At 40.4% G+C, this 17,479-nt stretch overlaps 2 protein-coding genes across 6 annotated transcripts in view; both read left to right on the top strand.

The window, feature by feature from the left end:
• The window catches only part of Casp8ap2 (caspase 8 associated protein 2), a 43,343-nt gene extending 32,272 nt beyond the window's left edge, over positions 1-11,071 (top strand). For 4 of the 5 annotated variants that reach the window (XM_006975289.4, XM_076564022.1, XM_042270949.2 and 1 more), the window contains 4 exons: positions 993-4,125; positions 6,357-6,456; positions 7,187-7,272; positions 10,453-11,071. In XM_006975289.4, coding sequence (XP_006975351.1) covers positions 993-4,125; positions 6,357-6,456; positions 7,187-7,243 — 3,290 coding nt within the window. In that variant the 3' untranslated portion in view covers positions 7,244-7,272; positions 10,453-11,071. The remainder of the gene's footprint in view (positions 1-992; positions 4,126-6,356; positions 6,457-7,186; positions 7,273-10,452) is intronic. The other variant, XR_013049038.1, reaches the window with a different exon arrangement.
• Positions 11,072-15,585: 4,514 nt separating this feature from the next.
• Mdn1 (midasin AAA ATPase 1) overlaps positions 15,586-17,479 on the top strand; it is a 146,942-nt gene continuing 145,048 nt past the window's right edge. Inside the window, exon 1 of the mRNA XM_042270948.2 lies at positions 15,586-15,793. Within this exon, the coding sequence (XP_042126882.1) occupies positions 15,692-15,793 (102 nt within the window). The 5' untranslated portion in view covers positions 15,586-15,691. The remainder of the gene's footprint in view (positions 15,794-17,479) is intronic.

The raw sequence follows: 17,479 nt of genomic DNA on the forward strand, positions 1-17,479 counted from the left end.
CAGCTCTGCCGTGCTTAAAGGTTTTGTTGTGTGCATGTGTGCATGTGGGTAGTGTCCAAGTGTATACATGTTCATGTGTGTATACACTAGTGTGGAGGCCAGAGGTTGATGTGGAATATCTTTCTCAATCACTCTCTCCTCTTAATGTATCTCCTTGAACCCGGAGCTCACTAATTTGACTAGTCTAGTTAAGTGAATTGCCAGAGGTCTCTCTCTGGGGTTGCAGGTGGGCTACCATACCTGTGAAGCTTTGATGTGGGTGCTGGGGAGCCAAACTGCAGTCCTCACATTTGAGTGGTAAACACTTTAGATACTAAGCCATTTCTCTACTGTCATCTTTTTTCTGAGGCAAGTTCTTCCTGTATAGCCCAGACTGGCCTTGAACTGGTGATCATCCTACTTTATCTTCCTAGGTGTTAAAATTATAGTTGTATACTGCCATGCTGAGTTTAACTTTTTACTAAAAAGGGAGTGATTGGATGAATTGTTTCAATTGTCTTCACACATACATCCATACATAATCCTGTTATTTTTGACATGGATTATTAGGCCTAGGGCCTTGAGTATTCAAAACCTGTGCTCCACTACTACTGAGGTATAGTCTTAGATTTCAGGTATACTTCTCTTGCCCAGAAGCCGTTATCACATAACACAGAGGAAGTAATACTGATCACATGGAACAAAAAGTGTCCAGATGACACACTTGTTAGTTAACTGACATTCTGGGACTTTTATTTTTCCCAGTTGTGGAAATCAAAACCAGGACTTCAGTGCATGCTGGGTAAATGTTCTACCACCGAGTTACAACCCTAGCACTTTTTGAGTTCTTTGTAAGACAAGAAATAAAGGCCAATGGAAATGATTATTGAGCATTAACATTTTGCCTTATAGGGGAAAAGGTTATTAAACTAATACTTTGTTGTGTTTAAGATGCAAATATCAAATGACTAAGACTTAGTGGTCATGTGATTTTAATATATTCTTCTCCACAGATGAATTTCCATCCAATTCAATTCATTCTACCTTCAAGAATCAGTCTGGTCTAAATAAAGAAAATAAAAAACCAGTTCCCAGATTTGACAAATGTTCAGAAGCAGACTCTTGTAAGAATTTGTCTTTAGATGAATTGGAAGAAGGAGAAATTAGAAGTGATGATGAAAAGTCTGTAGCACAGAAACATTTGGAAAAGAGTGCAAGACCCAGAGCTTCTGCTGACGCGCAGACGGGTAAAAGCAGCCCTGGGAACAGGAGGAATACTGCGCATGTGCATAAGGACCACAAGCAGACTGTTGCAAAACCCCCTCAGGACAGCATTACATCTAGTAAAAGACCAAATGAATCTAGGTCCTTGGGCACTGAAAGGAAAAGTAAAACCATGAGCATCTCCTGCTTGGAGAAAATCCTTCCACTTACTCTTGCACCTTCTTCTGTAGTGGAGGTTATGCACATGTTACGGACGCTAGGACAGCATGTAAGGAAAAATTACATGAAATTCAAGATGAAATTTTCGTTGATACAATTTCATAGAATTATTGAATCAGCAATTTTGAGTTTCACATCACTAATTAAATACCTTGACTTGTCTAAGATCTGTAAGTCAGTCAATACCTTACAGAAGAGCCTTTGTGAAGTTATAGAATCTAACCTTAAACAAGTGAAGAAGAATGGCATAGTTGACCGCCTATTTGAACAACAACAACCAGATATGAAAAGAAAATTGTGGAAGTTTGTAGACGAACAACTTGACTATTTGTTTGAAAAGCTTAAAAAAATCTTAGTAAAGTTTTGTGGTTCTGTAAACTTTGGAAATAACAATGGTGAAGGAAAACTTGAAAAAAAATGTAAGGAGAGAACCCAACATTCAAATTGTCAGAAGGGGAATATGAACAACGACAAAGAAATACACAGAGAAAAAGTGCCAAAATCAGAAAATACTGTGAATTTTAAATCTTCGCTGGGATGTGAAAAATTTGAAAAAAAACATCAAAACCAAAATAACAGCAGTACTAGCACAGTAAAACATGATGTAAAAAGAAATTTTAGCACTTGTCCTGATAATACAAAGAACTCTGAATGTAAAGAACAGTTTCTGGAAATGAACTGCCCAAGCACCCCCAAGCCAGGAAAGAATGAAGGAAACACCATGGAAGAGGCACATGTGTTGCAGCATGCAGGTGCTAAGCCAGAGCGGAGTTTTGAGATCCTTACTGAGCAGCAGGCGTCCAGCCTTACTTTTAACTTAGTGAGTGATGCACAGATGGGTGAAATATTTAAAAGTTTGCTGCAGGGTTCTGATCTGTTGGACACCGGTGTTAATGGTACTGAAAAGACAGAGTGGGAATTAAAGACTCCAGAGAAACAGCTTTTAGAGAGCCTCAAGTGTGACTCTGCACCAGCTTGCACAACAGAAGAACTAGCTTCAGAGGGGGCTTCTCCGTGCCCCAAAGTCATCAGTGATGATAACTGGTCTTTATTATCATCTGAAAAGGGTCCATCTCTATCTTCAGGGCTCTCGCTGCCAGTTCATCCCGATGTGTTAGATGAAAATTGTATGTTTGAAGTATCTTCTAACCTTGCTTTAAGTAAAGATAATGTATACAGCTCAGAAAAGAGTAAACCTTGCATCTCTTCCATACTCTTAGAAGATCTTGCAGTCTCTTTAACAGTACCATCACCTCTGAAGTCAGATGGCCATTTGAGTTTCTTAAAGCCTGAAGTTCTGTCAACTTCAACTCCTGAAGAAGTTATTAGTGCACATTTTAGTGAAGATGCTTTGCTTGAGGAAGAGGATGCCTCTGAACAGGACATTCATCTAGCTCTGGAGTCTGATAACTCAAGCAGTAAGTCAAGCTGTTCATCATGGACAAGCCGATCTGTTGCTCCAGGCTTTCAGTACCACCCTAATCTGCCTATGCATGCTGTCATAATGGAGAAATCCAATGATCATTTCATTGTGAAAATACGGCGTGCAGCACCATCTACCTCCCCTAGCCTTAAATATGGTATGGTAGCTGAGGAGTCCTTGACATCTTTGCCTAGAACTGGAAAAGAAGCTGATGTGGCAGCAGAGAAAGAACCTACTCCATTTCAGAATACAGTTTTTAAGTCTGTCGAAGACTTGGAGAATTCTGACAAGAATGTTGATAATAGCAAGCTAATTCATGAAGAACAGAACTCTATAGTACAAACACAGGTTCCAGATATATATGAATTTCTTAAAGATGCCTCAAGTAAGGTAGAGCATTGTGATCAAGTGGTTGATGATTGTTTCAAGTTGCATCAAGTATGGGAACCAAAAGTTTCTGAGAACCTTCAAGAATTGCCTTCAACGGAAAAAATCCCACACTCTGTTGGTGATCATCTTCCTAATACACACATAGACCTAACAAAAGATCCAGCCACTGAGACTAAAAACCTGGGAGAACTCATGGAAGTAACAGTTTTAAATATTGACCACTTGGAATGTTCTGGAACCAACTTAGATCAAGATGCACAGATAATTGGTAATTCTTTACAGCCTGATACTATAGATGCTTTTATTGATTTGACACATGATACTTCAAATGAGGGTAAAAATGAAGGTAGTGAACCAGTGTTAGCTGTTGAAGGCTTGGAATCCCAGGTAATATGTATTGATGAGGACAACAATAAAGAAGCAAAGATGGGAAGGGCAGGCAGTCCTTTAGAATGCTTTGTTGAAGAAACTTGTATTGATTTGACCCCAGAGTCTCCTGGCTCATGTGAAATAAAGAGACATGCTTTAAAATCAGAACCACCATCGAACTTGGATTGTTTAGAGTTGCCTGGGACTCTGAGTAATGCTCACAAGAAGAGAAAAACCAGTCCTGGTCTAAATCATTCTTCTCAGAAAAAACAAAGAAAGGAAACAGATTTAAGTAATGAAAAGACCAAGAGACTTACTCAGAATTCTGATAGAAATGGTGATGCTCACAGAAAGCAAGCCAGCAAGAAAAGGGAACCTGCAGTGAACGACAGTACATCCTTGTCATCAGAGGCTAGCCCCGTGGTGAAGGGTTCAGCAACAGCACTTGCTACTTTTCCTACAAGCCTTTCTGCAAAGAATGTTATCAAAAAGAAGGGAGAAGTTATAGTTTCATGGACAAGGTAAGATTTTCCTGAAATGTTTGAAATCATTAGGAGATTTTGAGAGGCTGGCAGTCTAATCTGTCATTTCCTCAGAATTCTATTACATCCTGAATAGGTACATGATGGATTAATTACTTTAGAAGGGGTTGAAGGGATGGCTCATTGGTTAAGAACACTTGCTCTTGCATAGGACTTGACTTTAGTTCCCAGAACCCACATCAGGTTGCTCACAACTTCAGTTCCAGTCGAACCACAATGTCTCTGGCCCCTGAGAACATCTGAACTTGCATGCAAACACACACTCTTTCTCTCACACACACATATACACATAATTAAAAAAAGAATAACTGGCCAAAATTAGTTGGCAGTGTATTGTGGTACAATCAAGCTATGGTGTAAAACAATCTAAATAACAGTTTTTATCCAGAGGTGTGAATGACCCCTTTTTTTTTTTTTAAAGATTTATTTATTTATTATGTATACAGCATATGTGACTGCAGGCCAGAAGAGGGCACCAGATCTCATTACAGATGGTCGTGAGCCACCATGTGGTTGCTGGGAATTGAACTCAGGACCTCTGGAAGAGCAGCCAGTGCTCTTAACCTCTGAGCCATCTCTCCAGCCCCCATGAATGACCCCTCTTAATAGAGCTATTTATTGTGGGATTTGTTTGTTTTGTTTGGGAAGTGGTTTATTCGGTTTTGAGATATAAACTCACTCTGTAACCCTGAGTGATCTGGCACTCATATCCACCTGCCTCTTTTTCAAATTGCTGTGATTAAAGGTATGAGCTACCATGTGGCTGGCTGGTTTGCTTTTGGATTAGGCCTCACTATAGCACATGCTGGTCTTAAACTCAGGATCTTTTAAGTCTCCACACTGGGTTTCATTGCATTTATTTATTTACTTATTTGCATATTTATGTGTTTGTTTATTTATTTATTTGTTTTTTTGAGGCAGGGTTTTTCTGTGTAGTTTTGATGCCTGTCCTGGATCTTACTCTGTAGACCAGGCTGGCCTCGAACTCAGAGATCCTCCTGCCTCTGCCTCCCAAGTGCTGGGATTAAAGGCGTGCACCATCGCCACCTGGCTTTTTTTTTTTTTAAACTAATTTTATTTATTTTTTATATATTTTTTATTTTATATAAGAGATTTTCTAGTCGTGTTATATATCAGCCACGGATTCCCCTGTCCTCCCTCATCCTCTCCCCCAGTCCCCCCCCCCCCAATCCACCCCCTATTCCCACCTCCTCCAAGGCAAGGTCTCCCCTGGGGAGTCAGCAGAGTGCACCAGTATTTTGCCTGAATGAATATATATCTGTATGAGGGTGTCGGATCCTCTTGAACTGGAGTTACAGATAGTTATAAGCTGCCATGTAGTTGCTGGGAATGAGCCTGGGTCCTCTGGAAGAGCAGCCACTCTTAACCACTGAGCCATCTCTCCAGCACTGGTTTCATTATTTTTAACTTTCCTTTTTCTATTAAAAGATTTTCTTTCGTTTGGAAGGAAATTGTTATTATTAGTTTTTAATTAAGAGAATTTGCTTAAAATGAAGTATCCCAAAATTAAAAAAACAAAGAAACAAAAATATTAGAATTTATACCCTGGTTTAGGTCTTGAAATAATTTTAGATTAATGGAACAGTTTTAATCTTAGTACAGAAAACTCCCTCATGTCTTTAACATAGCTTCCATTAAGACTAGAGAAATTAACCAGATCTGTAGCAGATCTAAACCTTTCAGGAGTGTTTTGTTCTAGTTATTAGAATACTATACTTACAAAGATTATGGTACTAGATTTCTTTTTTACTACTGAATTGTAGCTGGTTTTAGGACTTGGTAGCACACCTAGAAGATAAATGCATGTGTGCTAAAGCATGTATATGCACTCCACCATATTCATTTAGCTCATGTATTGAGAATGTCTATGTACATTTGCTGAGAGAATAGCTCATTCTGATATCTGGGGAAGAGCCTGGAAGGAAATTCTTACAAACGCAGTTTAGAAAGGAGTGACACAGATCAGTGAAAGTTGTGAAACAAAGTAGAGATGTACATAATTGATGTTTCTAAGCTGTTTTATAAATAGAATGTACTTTTTTATGTGAACTTTTTGGTTTTTGCATACATACACTTTTTACTATAGAGTTTACTGAAAGTGGTGTTCCTGTTGAAAGCTATGAAGGCAGTGGAACTTACTACCTTTCTATGTCAACATAAAAAGCTAAATAACAACTTTTCCTCCTCAGAAATGATGACCGAGAAATTTTACTAGAGTGTCAGAAAAGAATGCCATCCCTGAAAACATTTACATATTTAGCTGTCAAGCTGAATAAAAATCCAAATCAGGTAATTACTCAGATTTTACATTTTCATTAGATCAGAGATGTTGCTCCCAGACTTACTTAGATTTATTAATTTACTTAACTTTCTTAGTTTTGTGCTGGGGATTGAACCCAGCCACATGCATGCTGGGAAAGAACTCTACCGTTGGTCTATATTCCCAACCCCAAATTTAATTTTTAACCTATCGAAACACAAAGATATTTATTGGCTAACTTGCTTAAAAATATTGCTTCCTGTAGTACTGTTAAGTTTGATGATTGTATAAGAAATGACAGAAATGATCCAGATCCCCCCTTCATCTACATATATTGTTTTTTGAAAGAACTAGATGGTAATAATTGAGAATTAAAGCAAAAGGTGTGTGAGTGAGACAGACAGAGACAGAGACACAGAGAGAGAGACTGACTGACTGGGAGACTTAACTAGCCCAGACTTGTCTTAAATTTACTGTGGAGCCAAGGATGACCTTGAATTTTAGATTCTCCTGCCTCCACCTCAAGATTCCAGGGATTATAGGCATGCGCCACCATGCCTAATCTGTGTCGTGCTGAGGTTTGAGCTCTAGTCTTGTACATGCTAGGCAGCATTCTCTGTCCCCAGGCCTGAAGATGTTTTATTTTTCTAAACATTATTTATATCTTTACGATAATTTTACTGTTTGTATTTGTTTTATGAAAGTATTCATCAAAGCTTTCAAAAATGGATATATTTGTAATTATTTTTAATTTTTCAGGTACTAGAGAGGTTCCAGCAGCTGAAGAAGCTCTTTGAGAAGTCAAAGTGCAGGTAGTAGTAGGTCCATCACAGGAAGTCAATGCTGTAAGTGCTAGATCTTGTCCTTGTGCATGTCACAACCTTAGTCATTGGAGATCTGAGTGTGGGTGTGGAAATGTTTACTGTCTCCTTACCTGCAGGCTGTTGTAGTATCGCCAGTGACGGCCAGATCAGTATGGCTGGTTCCTTAGCTTAGTGGTTGCGGATAAGTCATTAATTGCTGACATCCATTAATAAAATGTGTTTTAATTAATGAATTATCAGTATTGCTGGGGATCAAACTCAATGCCTTGTGCTTACCAGGCAACTATTCTACCACTAAGCTACACTCCAGCATAAAACATTTTCCTGTAGATGAAGAATAAGAAACATATAGAAATGTTTCATAACCACTGAATGTATTAAGTAATCTGATTTCTCCCTCTCTGTTTATGTCTGTCTGTCTGTCTGTCTAAGACAGGGTCTCACTATGTAGGGCCATCTATCCTGGGTGTAGATGTGCAGACCAGCCTGGCCTTGAGCACAAAGATCTGCCTGCCTTCCTCTGCCCCCTGAGTTGGGGATTAAAGGTGTGTGCCACCATGCCTGGCCTCACTTTTTTTTCTTTTTAATGTATTTGAATATTTTGCCTGCATGTATGTATGTGTATCATGTGTGTGCCTGGTGCCTCAGGAAGCCAGAAGAGGATGTTAGATCCTCTGGAGTTGTGGGTTACCGTGTGAGTTCTAGGAATTCAGTCTGCATCTTCTAAAAGAGCAGCCAAAATTTTTTCTTTTTGAGACAGGGTTTCTCTTTGTAATCCTGCCTGTCCTAGAACTCACTGTGTAGACCAGGCTGGCCTGCATCTCACAGCAGTTCTTTTGGCTGTACCTCTGGAGAGCTGGGATTAAAGGTATGCACCACCACACCTGACCTAGCAAAAACTCTTAACCACTGAGCCATCTCTTTGAAGCCCTTAGCCTCACTTTTTTTTTTTTTTTAAATCTGGAAAATGTGTTCATAGATATAAATCTGTTGTCATCTAAATACATGGCAAGATTGACCTTAGTAAAAATTTTACTGTTTGAAGTCATGTTTCCTCAGTTTCTTTAGTTTAAGCCATGTTATATGGGTTGATAAAGCAATATTTAAATTATACACAAATTTTTTTCTGCAGCACCTTAGCCAATTAAGTATTTTGTGTTTTTTTAAGAGATTCATTTTATCTTTAATTATGTGTATGCTTGTGTGTCTGTGTTTGTGTTTGTACATGAGTGCCAGTGTCCTTGGAGGCCAGAAGTGTCATAATCCCCTGGAGTTGGAGTTATAGGTGGCTGGTTTGTAAGCCACCCAGTGTGAGTGCTAGGAAATGAACTTGAGTCCTCTGCAAGAGCAGTAAATGCTCTTAACTGGTGCGCCATCTCTCCAGTTCCTGTATTTTGGATTTTTATGGAAGGAAAAAAATATTACAGTATTTAATGTATCATTGTTTTTTTCGGTTTGCTTCTCATCAAAATTAATTGAATGCAAACATCAAATTTTAAAGCTAGACATGGTGATATATTCCTGTGATTCTAGCACTTGCGAAGCTGAGATAGGAAGATCAGTTCAAGTTGAGGCCACCTAGCTACATAGTAAGTTCAAGGACAGCTTGGGCTACAGTGTAAGATGGTCTCAAAAACACCTCAAACAAAATCCAATTTTGAATTAAGCTTGAATTAAATCTAAATGGAAATCATATTGGGTGCTGTTAAGAGGGATCACTAGGTAAAGGCCCTTGCTGCCAAGCCTGATGACCAAAGACTGATATGTGTGCTATGGAACACATACCCCACCTCCTCCTCCTGCACAATAAATAATAAATAAATGTAACAATAAATAAATGTAAACATTTTAGGAAAGAAGCCATATTTGAATATGGATCTTCTGTGAAGGGCTTTAATATTTTTGAGTTGTTGGTCTATTTCTAGCCCGTGATTTTTGAGTTTGAATCATTGGTTTCTCATCCCTGCTATGTCTGATCTCCTAATAGCCATGTCCTTGGAGAGCAGTTGATTTGCTAGTGAGATCTTCTAAAGAAACTTAATAGTTTATTATGAAGTTAAATTTCTGTTTGTATCGTTTACAATACAAGACTTAATAATAAACTGTAGTATAAGGTATGCAATGGCATTGCTGTCTTTAAGAAATTAACCTCGGCTGGGCATGTAACACACATCTTTGATGACAGCATTCAGGATCTTTTGAGTTCCAGGCCAGCCAGAATTGCATGACACCCTATCTAAAAAAATTAATTGATTGATTAATTTAAAAAAAAAAGAGAAAAGAACCTCATCTGGTAGTACATGCCTGCAGTCCCAACACTTAGGGAATTAAGAGACAGGAAGGTTAGGAATTCAAGGATAGATATACCAAGTTTGAGGCCACCCTGTCTCCAAAAAAGTTTAAAAAAAAAAAAAAGAGCCTGTTTAACATTCTTTGAAAATATGATTCCTATTCTCTGTGAAGAGAACGTAAATTTGTGGAATGATTAATTCAGGGGACAGGCAGGCAGGTCTAATAAATACTCCAGCACTCAGAACTTAGAGGCAGCAGGATTGCTACAAGTTTGAGCCCGCCTAGGCCAGAACCCTGTCTCAAAAAGGAAAAACCTTTAGTTCCTGCCTAACCAGCATAATAGCACATATTGTGGGTTGTGGGTCATTTCATTTCATTTTAGCTGTCTTCACTGATTTCCTCCCTGCACTCCAACCCTTATAACTTCGTTAAATTCTTGGGAGCAAAAACCAGTATATTAGTAATTAGCAAATTGACTATGAATAAACTATTTCTTTTAACCCCAACATTTATTATGAAAATGGGCATATTGGGGCTGGAGAGATGGCGCAGCAGTTGAGAGCGCTGGCTGCCCTTCCAGAGGACCCGGGTTTAATTCCCAGCACCCACATGACAGCTCACAACTGTCTACAACACCAGTTCCCAGGGATCTGACACCTTCAAACCAGTGAACATAAAATAACATTAAAATAAATTATTTAAGAAAATGGGCATATCAGAAACCCCCTGTGCAGAGTGATGCATGCCTTTAATCCCAGCAATTGAAGGCAGAGGCAGGTAGATCTCTGTGAGTGTGAAGCCAGTCTGGTCTACAGAGCGAGTTCCAGGACAGCCAGGGCTACACAGAGAAACCCAGTTTCAAAAAACAAAATAACCCAATTATAATGTCAGTATTTTCTTCCATTACAGATGAGTTGCTGAATTTTACGGCGTTTCATTGATATTTCTTCTACACAGAAGCTTTGATTCCTCGTGTTTTAAATGAGGAACTAGGTGAAGGTTTTGTCTCAATTTTGATGACTAGATGATCATCTACATTTTTTTTACTTACCTGGTCATCGTGATTGGGCTTATTCAGATCAACAGTCTGATTCACTTACCTGTTACTGGTCAAAATATTTATTTTTAATCATTTAAAGTTGTTATCAAAATGAAAGGATAAAAGCAACAGGGATATAATACTGAAACCTTAATTTTGATATTGGATGAAATAACTTCTTCAGATTTTAAAAAATAATTTTGTAGCATTTTAAATGTAATGACTATTCACCTTTCTATTCATTTTTGTTTTTATAATTGCCTCTCATTTTGGAAAATTGTGAAATAATTTAAATAGTATATTTGTATATATGTATAATTATTATGTTGTAAAATACTATTGAGTGTATGTGTCTGTATGTATGCACATAAATGGCTTTGCTAGCCAAGGATTTTTTTATCTGTATAAAACACTTTGTATAAACTTTGCTTTCAGTAACAGTCATATATAATAAAAACATGTAAAGTCTTGTTTTATTTTTTATTAAAATGCTTCTTTTATTGTGTTTAGATAATTCCTAAATAGATAATACTCCATGGGAGATGGGGAACTATTTGAAGTGTTCTAGGAAGAGGGTGTAACTGGCTCATTTACTGTGGTCAGGCTCATTAACTTTTGTTGCCATTGCCTGCTTTCTCGTATCATATATTAACCCTGCCTCTCCTGCAGATGTCTTCACAAATACAATTCAGTCAACACAAAAAGTGTCAATTTAGAAAAACTGATGTAAGGATTGTTTCATCCTGGATGCCTCCTTCTAGTCAAAGTAGTGGGTAATAATAGTCCCTAGACTCCAAAGTGGTGCCTTTCCCATTGCTCTTCCTGCTAAAATGTCCAAAGGGGGAAGTTCTAACTTAAAAGATTGCTTGGTAGATAAGAAACTTGGGGAATGAACTGGTTTTGTAGCGTGAGAGCTTGGCCCTTTCTCTAAATATCCAACATAAATTAGAGGTGGCTGCGGGTCATCCTCCAATCTTGCCATTCCGTACCACCAGCCAGGTAAATGAATTCATAAAGGAAAATGATGACAAAGAGATGGTACTTGTTCAAAAGGAAATAGCAAAGCAGACTGAAGAAGACCTATGGAATTTAAATGGCTAATAAATATTAAAAGGAATGATTTTGAGGTAAGAAGGATAAACAGGATAATGCTACATTTAAAATACTTAAAAAATGGGGGCTGGCCAGGCAGTGGTGGTGCACGCCTTTAATCCCAGCACTCGGGAGGCAGAGGCAGGTGGATCTCTGTGAGTTCAAGCCTGGTCTGCAAAGTGAGTTCCAGGAAAGGTGCAAAAGTACACAGAGAAAACATCTCGAAAAACCAAAAAAAATAAAGGGGGGGGGGCTGAAGAAATGACTTGAAAGTTAAAAGCATGTACTTACTTGTCTTAGGGTTACTATTATATTGATCAAACACCATGACCAGAGCAAATTGGGGAGGAAAGGGTTATTTCACTAACTTCCATGGAACTGTTTATTATCAAAAGCAGTTAGGGCAGGAACTCAAACTGTAGGCAGAAGCTGATGCAGAGGCCATGAAGGCCATTTACTGGCTTGCTCATGTCATGCTCAGTCTGCTTTGGGCTGGAACCACCATAATAGGCTGGGCCCTCCAATATCAATCACTAACCAAAAAAATGCCCTACAAGTTTACTGACAGCTGATCATAATAGAGGTAAAGTCTCAATTGAGATCCCTTCCTCTTGGATACTTTATCAGGTTTCAAATCAGGACACTGCTCTAGCAGAGGACCCAGTTATGGGTTCTAGCACTTATATAGCTGCTTATGAGCTGGGTGGTGGTGCACACTTTTAATCCCAGAACTCAGGAGGCAGAGACAGACAGATCTCTGTGAGTTCAAGGCCAGTCTGGTCTACAGAGCTAGTTTCAGGACAGCCAAAGGTAGACAAACTCTTATCTCGAAGAAAACAAAAAGGAAAACAACATGGCTGCTTAAGATTACCTGTAATTTCAGTTCCAGGGGACACAGGCCCTTTTCTGGTCCCCATGGGCTTCGGTGTACATGTGGTGCACCTAAACTCAGGCAGGTTCATACATTTACATTGTGGTGATGGACACCTTTAATCCTAGCATTTGGGAGGCAGAGGCAGGTGGATCTCTAAATTTGAGCCCAGTCTGGTGTATATATCAAGTGCCAGGATACCTAGGGATATATACTAAGTTCCTGTCTTGGAAAGAAAAAGGTTCCGGGGTGGAGAGATGGCTCAGCGGTTAAGAGCACTGGCTGTTCTTCCAGAGGTCCTGAGTTCAATTCCCAGCAACCACATGGTGGCTCACAACCATCTGTAATGAGATCTGGCATGGAGACAGAACACTGTATACATAATAAATAAATCTAAAAAAATAATAATAATAATAAAAGAAAGAAAGAAAGAAAGAAAGAAAGAAAGAAAGAAAGAAAGAAAGAAAGAAAGAAAGAAAGAAAGAAAGAAAGAAAGAAAGAAAGAAAGAGAGAAAAAGGTTCCAAACAGGGTTAAGTGGCCAAGAGTACTTTGAGTGATCCCTGTGTGCTGAAAGGAACTTGGATCCTCTGAAAGAGCAGCAAGTGCTCTTCACCATTGATTAATTTCTCAGCCCCCAAAATAAATTTTAAAAAAGTAAAAATAGATGTTTAAAGAATGAGTATGTTAGCTGGGCGGTGGTGGTGCATGCCTTTAATCCCAGCACTTGGGAGGCAGAGGCAGGTGGATCTCTGTGAATTTGAGGCCAGCTTGGGCTACAGAGTGAGTTCCAGGACAGGCTCCAAAGCTACACAGAGAAACCCTGTTTCGAAAAACAAAACAAAACAAACAAAAAATGAGTATGTTGGAAAAAACAAAGCAAAACAGAGAAGCTTCCACAAGGAAGCCAAATGAAAAAGAAAAGCATATTTAACTATTATAGAGGACAAGTAGACAGGCTGATACTGAAATAATAGACAAAAACGCTTAAATAGAAATAGACTTATGCCGGGTGGTGTTGTTGCATGTCTTTGATCTCAGCACTTGGGAGGCAGAGGCAGGCGGATCTCTGAGTTTAAGGCCAGCCTGAGCTACAGAGTAAGTTCCAGGAAAGGCTCCAAATCCACACCGAGAAACTGTCTTAAAAAAAAAAAAAAGAAAGAAAGAAAGAGACTTACATGGTACCAAATGAGAGATAGAATACATCTAGACAGATGCTGAAACTTGTGAATATTAAGACTGTAAGAAATATCCGTTTTTCAAGACAAGGTTTCTCTGTAACAGCCCTGGCTGCCCTGGAACTAGCTTTGTGGACCAGACAGCCCTTGAATTCACAAAAATCCACCTGCCTCTGCCTGGAGAGTGCTGGAACTAAAGGCATGTGCCACCATTACCCTGCTAAAAAATTTTAAAGTACTAGAATAAATTTGTATCTATTGAAGTTCTTTGTGTGGGTTTCAGAAATTGAAATTAGGTTGTCAGAATTGGGGAAAAGCACCTTTTATCTTCTGAGCCATCCTAACGGTTCTACCTGCCTTAAAAAAAAAAAAAAAGAGCTGGGCATTGGTGGTCCACGCCTTTAATCCCACCATTCAGGCAGAGACAGGGGAGACTCAATGCCAGCCTGGTCTAAAGAGTGAGTTCCAGGACAGCCAGGGATACACAGAGAAACTGTCTCGAAAACTCTGGCTCGCTCTCTCTCTCTCTCTCTCTCTCTCTCTCTCTCTCTCTCTCTCTCTCTCTCTCTCTCGATCTGTCAAATGTTAATGGACTAGACATTGTTAATGTAATCTTGACTGTATATTGCATATACTTATTGAAGATAGTTTTTCTTGTATTAGTTATAAGCTTTTTTAATTTTAGACAAAAAGAGGAAATGTGGTGGTATTGTGTTCCCCAAAATATTGTGTACTCTAATAAATTTCTAATGGCTTTCTCTCTCTCTCTCTCTCTCTCTCTCTCTCTCTCTCTCTCTCTCTCTCTCTCTCTCTCTCTCTCTGAAGAGGTCATTGGAGAAGGAGTTACAGATGCTTGTAAGCTTCCCTATGTTAGTGCTGGGCTTCTTTACTGTAAATGACCTTTTGAGATGACATTTTGTTTGACATCATTTGTTTAGCTTGTTCATGACATTCATATTAATAGTTAAATTCTATGTACTCTCTACATGATTTGTTCCTGAATCATCATCATTATTATGGTGTGTGAAGGCCCACATACGCCATGGCGTACAAGTGGAAGTCACAACTCTGTGGAGTTGGTTCTTCCACTGTGACTTGGGTTCGGTAGATCAAACTTAGGTCATCAGCCACAAGAGCTTTTGCTCACTAAGTCATCCATCTGGCCCTTATTCGCTCTCTTCTCCCCCTCCCCCAGCCCCCGCCCGCCCTTGATTTTTTTGAGACAGGGTTTCTCTATGTAACAGCCCTGGCTGTCCTAGAATTCACTCTGTAGACCAGGCTGGCCTTGAACTCAGAGATCCGCCTGCCTCTGCTTCCCGAGTGCTGCGATTAAAGGCGTGCACCGCAGTGGCCGGCTATTTCCAGTATTTGTAAGAATGCAGCTGAGCGGTGGTGGTGCACTCCTTTAATTCCAGCATTTAGGAAGGAGACTGGCAGATTTCTGTGGGTTCGAGGCCAGCCTGACCTACAGAGCGAGTTCCAGGACACAGAGAAACCCTGTCTCGAAAAATTAAAAACAAAAAAGGACCGCGTCACGGGCTGTTCTCTCACAATAAGGCACTTTTCTGTGGGCGACGATCTTGGACAACGAATCTGCTTATCGTTCACATCTGATCTGTGCTGATACAGAGTTAGTCACCGTACGCTTAGGTCTCACGCCCCTGAAGCTCCTCCCTTGGGAAAATCTGTTTCTGTCGGGTCACGCACTGAAAAAATTCACGTCTATCAGTTATCCTGCCAGCCTAAAAGCCACTTCCGCCTCCCTTCCTACTAGCCGTGGCGCGCCAGTGACGCACTTCCGCCGAGGTGGGCGTAGCCGTAGTGGCGCCGCCGCAGAGGCCGCCGCTGGTTGATGACGCTTGTGGAGTCCTTCACCACGTGTGCGTCCGCGAGCCGGCTTTAAGTGGCTTCCCTTGCCTTGGTACCTATTCGGCGGCGACCCCGCGGCCCCGTGGGCGCGGCCGGAGACCATGGAGCACCTCTCCGTGGAGCTGGTGGCCGGGCCGCTGAGGCTAATCGCCAACAAGAACGAGAAGAGCCGCGGCGAGCTGAACAGGTTCCTCACCAAGCCGGTGAGCATGGGTGAAGGGAGGCGGGCCCGGGCTGGTGAGCCCCTGGTCCCGAGAAAGGGCCTTTGTTTTTCGGGGTCAGCTTCCATTCCCTCGCCCCCGGCCCGGCGCTCAGACTGTGGAGAGCTTGCCCTTCCGAAAGGACGATAGTTGGTTTTTCTGCGAGGCTGCTTCTGTGTTCCTCAGTCAGACATGTGCATTGCTAAGCCGCCCCTTACCTTTCCCCGCCCCTGGTTTGCTTGCAAGCGTGTTTTTCTTTTTGACTTTGTCCCTTCTGTTTGGTACATTGACGGGCATCGGTAGCATTTCTTCAAGGCACAGGTCTCAGTGTAGCACCGAGACAGATCAATCTGGTCTCAACAACAAGGGAGTTTGCATCTACTTCGGAGATAGTTCATAAGCACACAAACAACTGAAGGTCAAAACAGGACAGCTAACTTTGGGAATTGGAAGGTGATAAGATTTTTTTTTTTTTTCCCCAAATGGGTCTTGGGTTTTCAAGAGCCTTGCCTTCTTGACTACTGCCTGAGTTGAGCATCCTTACCAGGCAACTCTTCACTTGACCTTTTAATTTTCTTTTTGTGTTTCCCTACCTGCTCTGTGTGTAAACTTGAGACTAGAAAAATGTGCTTTTGATTTTGTAAAACTCATTCGGTCGCGAATGCATTAGGTACATATACACTCCGTTGTTTAGTAATCAGAAGCAGTAGATCGGATCCAATGCTTCTCTTCTGTGGGTCTCAACCCCTTTCACAGGGTCCATTGGATAACACAGATATTTACATTACGCTTCATAACAATAGCAAAATTACAGTTATGAAGTAGCAATGAAAATAATTTTATGGTTGAGGGTCACCACAACACGAGGAATTATATTAAAGGGTTGCAGCATTAGGAAGGTTGAGAACCACTGGCTTAGACTAAAGAACCTGAATCATTTGGAGCAGAATAGAATTCGCCTGAGAAAATTCTGAGCATTTTTCTGGGGAGGTTGGATCTATGTTCCACTACTGAATTATACCCTTAACTCAAAGGCATTTTGTTTGTTTGTTTTTTTCCTTAGAGACAGGGTCACTTAGGTAGCCCTGGCTACCCTGGAACTCTGTGTGTAAACCAGACTGGCCTTGAACTCACAGAGATCCATAGAGTGCTGGGATTCCAGACACGCACCACCAGCCAGGATCTTCTGATAATGGATGTGAAAGACCAAACTTAGTGGCATTTGTCTCCTGGCTTTCTGGCCTGTGGTTTTCCTAGCAGAATTGCTGCGGGTGGACTCAGCATAAGTAGGCAGTCTAGAGGAAGAAAATCGGTTTTGGTGGGTTGAGTAAAAGGAGAAAATGGGTTTAGATGAGCTGACCTTGTGAAAGGCTCTAGTATTATGCCTTGTATTTGGAGTGTACATTCTGGATCTAGAGAGGTCTTAGAATGGGAGAGCATTTGCTTAGCATACTGAAGACCCTGGAGTCAACTCTTAGCACCTAAGGGGATTCATGCTTATGTTTTGGGAGTGGGGTTGAAAATGATTTGTATTCTTTTTCTGGTTAAGATTTTAGGAAGACTAACACACAAATATAGGAATCACTCAAGGTAAATTCTGAAAATAATACAGTAATACCACAAAAGTTCCCTGGGCTTAGGGAGTTTGGGATAAAATTGCTGATCTCTTCTCCCTGATTTATCTTTTGG

Source organism: Peromyscus maniculatus, chromosome 2 (assembly GCF_049852395.1).
Source record: "Peromyscus maniculatus bairdii isolate BWxNUB_F1_BW_parent chromosome 2, HU_Pman_BW_mat_3.1, whole genome shotgun sequence".
Taxonomy (NCBI): Eukaryota; Metazoa; Chordata; class Mammalia; order Rodentia; family Cricetidae; genus Peromyscus; species Peromyscus maniculatus.